At 50.6% G+C, this 9,439-nt stretch overlaps 1 protein-coding gene across 1 annotated transcript in view; it reads right to left on the bottom strand.

Moving 5' to 3' along the window:
- The window catches only part of LOC105240843, a 196,594-nt gene that overhangs the window by 184,697 nt on the left and 2,458 nt on the right, over positions 1 to 9,439 (bottom strand). The window contains exon 2 of the mRNA XM_034662502.1: positions 6,567 to 6,646. Within this exon, the coding sequence (XP_034518393.1) occupies positions 6,567 to 6,642 (76 nt within the window). The 5' untranslated portion in view covers positions 6,643 to 6,646. The remainder of the gene's footprint in view (positions 1 to 6,566; positions 6,647 to 9,439) is intronic.

Genomic DNA, 9,439 nt, shown 5'->3' with positions numbered 1-9,439 from the left:
AAAAAAAAAAAGAAAAAAAAATCGCAGGATTTCCTTCTTTCTCATGTAGAATAATATTCCACTGTGTGTGAGGTGATGGGGGTGGTTCTTTATCCATTCATCTGTTGACAGGCACATAGCTTGTTTCCGTATCTTGACTATTATTACTAATGTTACAATAAACACTGGGATTGTGTATACCTCTTTGATATCTTCTTCATTTCTCTTGGATATATACCCAGAAATGGAATTGCTGAATCATACAGTATTTTTAATTTTCTTGAAGAACCTCCACAGTGGTTGAACCAATTTACATTCCCACCAGCAGTGCGCAGGGTTCCTTTTTCCCCACATCCTCATCAACACTTGTTATTTGTTGTCTTCTTGATACTAACCATTCTGACAGGTGTGAGGTGATATCTCACCGTGGTTTTGATTTGCATTTCCCTCATGATGAGTGACACTGGGTATCTTTTAACGTACCTGTTGGCCATTTGGATGTCTTTTTTGGAAAAACATCTCTTCAGCTCCTCTGTTCATTTTTTAATCAGATTGTTTAGGGGTTTTTTTCATCATTGAGTTGTATGAATCCTTTATAAATCGTGGATATTAACCCCTTATCAGATACATGGTTTGCAAACGTCTTGTCCTATTCTGCAGGTTGTCTTTCCATACTGTCAACTGTTTCCTTTGTTGTGCAGAAGGTTTTAAGTTTGATGCAGTCCTACTTGTTAGTTTTGCTTTGTTTTCATTGGTGCATATCCAAAAAATTATTGCCAAGACCAACATCAAGGAGTTTCTTCCCTATGTTTTCTTCTGGGAATTTTAGCTTTGGGTCTTATGATCCATTTCAAGTTAATTTTTGTGAGTGGTGGAAGACAGCAGTCCAATTTCGTTTTTCTGCATGTGCTTATCCAGTTTTCCCAACACCTTTGTTGAAGACTATCCTTTCCCCATTGGGTGTTCTTGGCTTCCTCATCAAATATTAGTTGACCACATACATAAGGGTTTACTTCTGGGCTCAGTGTCCTTCTTTCTATTTCCTGCTTTGCCACCAGTCTTCAGCAGCATGGCCTCGCTGCAGGCAGTGCAGATGGTTTCTCATGCACTCAGAATGTTCTTCGAGAAGCTCAGAGATATCCAGGAGCAGCTCCAACCACCCTCCCACCTCTTGAAAGCCACATCTGAACACAGAACAGCTGGGGAGGCCTTTGAACATTCCAAGGCTAGAAACAGAGCCTGGAACTTCAAGTTCTCCAAGTTTATCTGATTCCTTCCCCAGACCACTTAGAGGATGACAAAGACATCGATGTCTGTGCATACAACACGGAAATGCTGCTGCCACGTGCTCATACTACACACACACACACTGTCTGTCTCTCTCAATGATCTCTGAGGGATTTCATTGTAAACTGATCCCCTTGGAAATAAAGTTATTGTATTAGTTTGGTAGGGCTGTGGCTTAGTCCATCTGGGCTGTTATAACAAAAATACCATAGACCAGGAGGCTTCTTAACAACAAACATTTATTGCTCACAGTTCTGTAAGCTGGGAAATCCAAGATCCAGGCACCAGGAAATTCGCTGCCTGCTGAGAGCCTGTTTCCTGGTTCATAGATGGTGCCTTCTTGCTACATCCTCCTCACATGGTGGAAGGAGTGAGGGAGCTCTGTGGGGTCTCTTCCCTAAGGGCACTAAACTTATTCAGGAGGGCTCCACTCTCTTAGCCTAATCACCCCCCAAAACCTCCACATCCTATCACCATCCCACTGAGGATCAGGTTTTTAACATATGAATTTATGTTGGGGTGGGGGGCTGGCGACACGAACCTGCATGCAGTCCACAGCACCAGCCGACTTCTAAGACTTCAAAATCCTATAAAGGGAAGCCACCCTTTTCATTCCACACTTAAATATAAAGGTTAAATACTTTAATACTCTTTTCCTGTGAAACTCAAGGTAGCAATGAGATAAGAAAATAGTTAACCTTGGCATCTGTCTCTGTGTTTTGGGGCCCCCTGATGTAGTCATGCTCACCACACTCCTACTAGGAGGACCCCCACACCCGCCCATCAGCCTCCTTGTACAGGTAAAGGAAATGCTAACTCAGCATTCTGAAAACCAGGGTCAGGTCTAGATTTCTAGAAGCCTGACGGTGGCAGGGGGAGAGGGGGTGTCTCTGAGCCCCTCAGGATCAGCCTCACTGACTCCTGCCAAGCACACCCTCCAGGAAGGGGAGGGCACGGGAGCTCAGGGGGCATGTGGGCACTGAGCCCTCTCAGCAGGGGACACCACCGCCACGGGAGAAGAGCCAGACCTGTTCTGTGCCTGGAACCCATTAAAGACACGTCCAAGTGCTTGATGGAAAAAAGAGTGAGTTACAGAGAACAGGATTGAGCTGAGGGCAGGTAGGATTCTGTTCCAAGGAAGGAATTCCAGGGAAGGTTTCCTCCTGTTGTGTCCTCCCTCTTTCTGCAAATGGTTCCTGGGTCCTGAGCACCAAGTGTTAGATGCTAGGACCAAAATGATCAAAACAGACGTCCGACTCTCAAAATACTCAGTTTACTGGGCCACAGAGTCCCCCCCAAATCATCCCGCCTCCTGTAATCCTGGGCCAGTTGCCCACGTGCAGAAGGCCCTGAGAAGCCAGTCCTGTTCCCCAAGCGGAAATAAGGATCACATGTCATCTGCCAGCTGCCGCTTGGGCACGTGGACTAGATGCTCCCCCAGAACTCGGGCAGGCCTCTGATTCATTACAGTGAACAGGACCATAGGTCCTTGAGGGGGAAGTTTTCTACGAGTTGGTGAGGCCAAAGGTCTCCCCAGACAGGCCAGAAAACTGAGGACACCAGCTGGGAGCCAGGCCTCCCCACGCTCCCTCGAAGCAGACCAGCATCCCAGTCCCTCCACTGAAACAAAGTCAATTTTCCCTGCCTAGGGATTTAATTTATAAGAGGTTTCTTTATGGTCATGCGTTGGAACTGAACGCACACTGAAATGCACGCAAATCACCGCGAGAGCTAAGAAACGCTAATCTCCCTCCAGCATCTCCAGCGCCGTTTCTCCTGAAACTACCTGCTCCAGCAAGGTTCCCGCGGGTTAATTACTGCTGCTGCGGAAACTGCACTGATTTATATCAACTTTCATTGACTCGAAGCAGCCAATGGCAGTCCTGTGGGAACAGGCTTGGGTTGAGCTGCTGGCCCCTCTGCGGACAGGTGAGAGGGCGTGGCTTTCCCCTGCCAACACCGCCTCCCACAGCGCATCACACACAGTGACTCAGCAGCGGGGATCCGGTTACCTGTCACCTGGACTTCACACATCTGGTACTCTTCCCACCTGCTCCTCACAGCAGCACCGTGAGGCCCTGAGCTCAAGGCCTGCTGTTTAATTTGGCCCATTTGAAAAGTTCCATCCATACCTGGTGAGCTCATCAGTGACTATGAAAGCTACCTTTCTTCCCCTCTGAGTATCAGGCTTTTTACAATGACTGGCTCCAAAGGTAATTTCAAAATCTGGCCGGCTCATGCAGAAGCCAGCACAGCTTCTGAGACTGGAGGCCAGGCCCACGTTTGAAGGCCGGGTGAGTTACAAAGCAGAATCCCTTCCTTTAAGGGAAAGCAGATAGAAATCGCTATGTAGGACTGGCCCCTGGGGCTCTGAAGACTCTAGTCCTGGGTTCTCAAGTTGCACGGGATTTGAGAGCTCTCTGGCTGTGGGTCCCCCTGTGTGTGTAACAGGGCCCCTCCTAGGCCTGAGAAAAGGAAGTCTGTAATCCATACATTGATATGCAAATGTGTGTTTACCCAGGTGAAGGGCATTGTGAGCTGCACCTGGGATAGGTTCTCATCCTGCACCTCACCTTTATTCCAGTGTTCCTATCTCACTGGGCTAACCAAAAGATGGCTTAAAAAGAAAGTTCTTTTGGCACACCACAGCCGGTCTACAAAAACCTTTCACTGAGCCATGGTTTAACCAAAAAACTAGAATTCTTATGTTTGCATTAGTATGTGTGGTCATTAGGCGCTTTTGATTATAATAATGGCACCGAGAATGTTACATCTAGATAGCAACTGTCCTGGAAGATCCTCGATGGTGCTAAGTATAAGTATAATAAGTATTTTATTACTTACTGACGACAGACCAGATGCCACTGCGTTTTCTCTGTGAAAGGGGCAGAGCAACTCTGTACTGACCACCCAGGATCTGTTCTTTCACAGCCTTTAGCTCACTCCCTGTGGTTGGTTCTTCCCAAGCTCTGGAAGGTGGGGTGTGCGCCTCAGTTAGGTTTCCACACCTGGGCTGAGCAGAGTGTGTGGCTTAGCAGGCGCTCAGTCATATCTGGGGCAGGAGTGAGCGAGGACAGGTGTATACAGATGGACAAAAGAACAAAGTCTATCCTGTGGACAGAGCTGTGTCAGGGAGAGAGGCCGCAGCCACCAGCGAGCCCCACTAGGTGAGGAAAGTCAGTGGAAGGTGACTACTGCCCGGGAGCCATCTGAATGTGCAGAATGGAGTCAAGTATCTGCAGAGGCATTTGGCACATGACATGTGGCATATTTTATGGCCAGTTTAAAGGGATCTTCCCCCGGGGGGGGGGTGGGGGGAAGGTTGAGGACTCAGGAAGTGTAAGCAATGAGTCACCTGGTTAGCTAATCACAGGAGTTACACATACTGGCTTCAGGATAAAGTCCATGCAGGTGTTATTCAGTCCACGGACAGACACCACGCAGGCCAGCAGCAGGACCCCGCCCAAGCCCCTCGCTGATGTGCACCTCCTTCCGGTGCTGCTCTGCTCCGGGCTGCGCACCCAGGTGCCATGCCTCCTCTAGTTGCTGAGACAGCATCTGCTGGCTGGTCTGTGGCCAAGAGCATGACCGGCGCCCGGGCTTCCCGGGGTGTGTGATGGCTGCCTGCACCGGAAGCAGCACAGGAGGGAGGCCCGCCTGCTCTACAGTGGCCCCACCCAAACCCCACCTGCCACCCACGCACCCCCCATCCATCCCCCAACTCCCATCACCACCCACTCCCACCCAGGAGCTGCTGACAAACAGACGGAGCCAAAATGGAGCCCCCCATGTGGGCTCAACTTTGTTGTTCCATCACATATCCTACCTTAGACACATCCCCAAAGAGTGCTATTATCTTCCTCAGCCATCGCCCCAATAAACAAACAGCTGCTGCGGCCCATACCCATCGCAGACGCAAGCCGCGACCCTCACTCCTGGACGGCGCGTGTGCCTGTCTCAGCAGCTCTGCGCACGCGCGGGGGGCCGACGTCACCCTCGCAAGCGTCGCCCAGAGAGAGGACAGGTGCTGACAGGCATGAAGAGAACCCCAGTGCCCCCATCATTCACTTAATGCTCTCGGCTGCATTATCTTCTCGGATCCTCGTTTCCTTCAGCAAACTGAAGCTCCGGGAGGCTCAGGGTCAGTAAAAGACAGAGCCAAATCAAGCTCCGCTCTTCTGCCTAAAAAAGGAAATGTGAGAGCAGGCAGCCACCCCAGGAAAGGGGAGAAGAGCTCTCTGTCTCTTGGGTCCCTGACAGATTTTTCTGTTTGACCATCCTTAGCTGTGATGAGGCCTAAGGACTGCAACCAAGGACTTTGGCTTCTTAGTACTTGCCTAGAATATATAAGGTCTCAGCTCAGCACGTTTATTGAGAGTCTGCTATGTGCTATACACTGTGCTAGAAAGTGGGTTGTACCGAGGCAGTTCCTGCCCGAGCAAGAGGGGAGCCGCGGAGAAACAGTCATGACCACAGAGTAATGGGGAAAACAAGAGAGGTTTGCACTCCACTGATGCTGTCTCATGGAACAATCTGTCTCGGGAGGAAGCTGTGGTGACACTGGGTGAGGACTTTGCAGGATGAATAGGAGTTGGTCAGGCAGATGAGAAGTCAGGAGGTGTCCCTGGCAAAGGGACCCATACCTATCAAGGCAGCGCCTGTGATCAGCATGCCAAAGCCAGGGACATAAAGTTGCTCAGTACTTCTAGATCCCAGAGTGGCAAGAAATGGGGCCCAGGCAATGGCACCAGCTTTGCATGCCCTGCTAGAAGCTCGGGTGTGACTCCCAACTAATCAGGAGTCATGGAGGCATTTCTACAGAGGAGGGCATGGTCAGATTCCCACTCTCGGGGCGCCTGGGTAGCGCAGTCGTTAAGTGTCTGCCTTCGGCTCAGGGCGTGATCCCGGCGTTCCGGGATCGAGTCCCACATCAGGCTCCTCTCCTATGAGCCTGCTTCTTCCTCTCTGCCTGCTGTGTTCCCTCTCTCACTGGCTGTCTCTATCTCTGTCTAATAAATAAATAAATAAAATCTTAAAAAAAAAAAAGATTCTTTGATCTGGATGGAGTTTCAAGGGAGAAGATTGGATCAAGGATTGCATCGCCCAGACAGGAGAGATGCAGGCCCAGACTGGCATGCTGAGCTGATGAGGGGAGCTGACTCGGGAGATGGGTAAGTGGGCCGCAGAACCCAGAGGTAAGGCAGAGTCCCGGATAAGACCAGGTTTCCTGTGGCAGGCCTCTGGACGGACTGGAGCGCCCCCACCTCACATGGGAAATCAGGGAAGATAAGCGCACTTACAGAAAGATGCTGAGTTCATTCCTACCCTCCTCAATCTGAGGAATCTGGGGGACAGTCCAGGAGAGGCATCCATCATGCACCTGGAAACGTGAGTGTGGAAATGAGTGTCAAGTGCGAAGTGTCAAGGGCAGGTGTCACCTGAGCAGGAGTGTTGCCAGTGGTGCCAGGGAGGAGAGACAGGGGAGGGAGTGCAGGCGCGAGCGCAGGTGACTCCCCGGTTAGCACAGTTAACTGTGCAGAGATGGAAGAGCAAGGGTCCCGCAGGGTCACACAGTACATTTCCTCAAGATGTGAGAGTGCCACGGGGGGTGAGGGATGGGCACCCCTCACGCGCGGTCAGGATGCCTGCAAACAGGCTGGCCACACAGAGGACGAGACGGCTCGTTCTCAGTCCTGGGCCAAACAGGACACAGGTGAATGTGGACAGGTAATTCAGTAAGTTGGGACACAGGGGGGGCAAGAAGTTGAGAACTATGTTTTGTTCTCCGTTATGAAAAATGGTTATCTAGGCAATTAGGTGATATTTTTTAAATGACCAGGGAAGAGAATCTTTAGAAAGACAAACCAGGGGCGCCTGGGTGGCTCTGTCAGGTGAGCCTCCCACTCTTGATTTTGGCTCAGGTCAGGGTCTCAGGGCTTGTGATCTTGAGCCCTGCATCAGGCTCTGCGCTCAGCGGAGACTCTGCTGGAGATTCTCTCCCTCTGCCCCTCCCCCCATTTGCACACTCAATAAATAAATAAACAAATAAATAAATAATAAGTAAATAAAATCTTTTTAAAAAAAGACTAATTCTGAGTGTAATATGGTCATCCCTCTCCATATGGTATGTACATACACTGATTGTACATCAACTGTCAAAGGGAAAACGGTCCTCTTGGGTCTGGCAACACTGAATTATTCTACTAAGATTTTCAAAGCCATAAAAACAACAGGTTTCAGCAGATAAAACCACTGAGCATCAAACACCGTGTAGACTTTGACCACCCCTACTTGGAATAACTGAAATTCATGAAAACGTAGCATAAATTGCTGCTCATCTGAGAAAAAGGCTGCTGTCTTGGTATCGTTCTTACAAACACCACCCAACTCAAGAGCTGAAAACAAACTTTAACCTCCTAAAGGAGAAGCGTCTCCCACCGCGCAAAGCCAAGTGAAAATGCCTTTGGAGACAGAAGTTTGAGGGCATTCTGAAGACTTTGATGTGCTGAGAAATTTCAAGCTTGAAAGAACAAGAGGCAAGAAGAAATAAACATATCCAGTGTTTTAAAGAATCAAGGCATAAATAAAACTGCTCATTTGACCAAGTGGCGATTTAGAAAAGCTTTGGTATATAGGCTGAATCCAAAGTGGATGGCCCACCGCCACGGCCTTCTAAACCATCAGTAGCTGGGGACGGATTCCTACAGAAGGTGCAAGGTGTGTGAGTGGGTGTTGGGTCCACATTGTGGGCCCCATCCATCAAATGCCCCCCTCTGTATGGCATGGTGCAGGCGCTGTACAGACACAGGTCCCACCGCCCCGGGCTCACATTCCAGGACAAATTACAAGCTAATAACAGCACCAACCGCACAGGGGCGCTGTGAGGGACAAATGACATGGCCCATGTAATACAAATGCTTGGTCCTGCGTGCAGCAAGGCAGCCCCTCCCACTCCTGAGAAGGGTAGGTCACACCTCCCCACCAGCAGCACTGGGGCAAGAGAGAAGTGGGGGGGAGCATGTCACTTGGCCCCACTTGGATGCCCCAGAGCTAAACCTAGCCCTTCAGGAGTCCACACCATTGTTGTCCCAGAGGCTGCGCTTCTTCGGAGTCTTGCTTCCTGTGCTTGAAGAATTTTCGTGGTGAAGTCAGGGTCTCTGGGCAAGGTTCGACTACGGGCTCCGGGAGCCTGCTGTTTCAGTTGCCATGTCCTCTTAGCAGGATAACTGGGAGCAGGGGAGAGGAAAGAAAGAAGATTCCAGGGCTTCTGACTGACTCCCGAGGAGGAGGAAGCCATGGATGCCACCCCAGGCTTGGAGCCAAAAGGCATGGTGTGCTGTGGGCACCAGAGGAGCAAAGGACAGAAAGTCTCAGGGCAGGAGCTAAGGACTGAAGTGTCCAAATGGGACACAGTCTCCTCTTCCCAACCCAATTATTTTCCTCTTCGAAAGGTTCTTTGTACAGTTTTAATTCAAAGGAAGGTTTTGGACAAAAGAGAGGCTGTTCCATCCCAAAAGCGAGTACTTGTCGGAACAAGCCACTTGCCAGGACGTTGACGGGCAAGGGCGAAGAGCCATGGAGCGACGTACCCTGCAGTCTTCGGGCCGTGGCAGGACACCAGAGCACCTCCCCGCTCTGAATCAGAAGCAGGGCATTCTTCTGCTACAACCAGCTCCGCTGCCAGCTCCAAAACCAGCCATGCCTTTCTCTTTCCCACGTTCCTGGGTCAAGAAGCAGGTGTGGTCTACTGCAGCAGGGTTGACATCAATGACAAACACATTCCTGGGCTCCTCCATCCTCTGGACACGTGCAGCTTCTGAGGCTGAGGTACGCCTGACCTCCCGGTCCGTCGCTGTTGACTCATCGGCACGACCCACTCATCCATCAGATAATGACCGCGCGGCCCAGGCGGAACCCACAGGGGTCCAGCAGCTCACAGGCTGCCCCGTGCTGGCGATGGCGCCTGGGAGCGTCCGCTTGTATGCACCTGCCCCTCCTGGTGCCCACTTCTACGGCAACTACTTGGTTGCATTCATTCATTCCTTCACTCATTCAAAAGATAGATATTGCGTGTCCCTTGCACCAGTCTCTCTGCCAGGTGCTGAGGGGGTGATGGTGAGCTGAACCAGGCATGGTCCCATCCCTCATGGAGCTTACATTTTGGTGAGAGGGG

The sequence above is a fragment of the Ailuropoda melanoleuca genome, chromosome 6 (genome assembly GCF_002007445.2).
Source record: "Ailuropoda melanoleuca isolate Jingjing chromosome 6, ASM200744v2, whole genome shotgun sequence".
NCBI lineage: Eukaryota > Metazoa > Chordata > Mammalia > Carnivora > Ursidae > Ailuropoda > Ailuropoda melanoleuca.
Note: the sequence above shows the minus strand (reverse complement) of the source record. Positions and strands in the feature narration are given on the sequence as shown.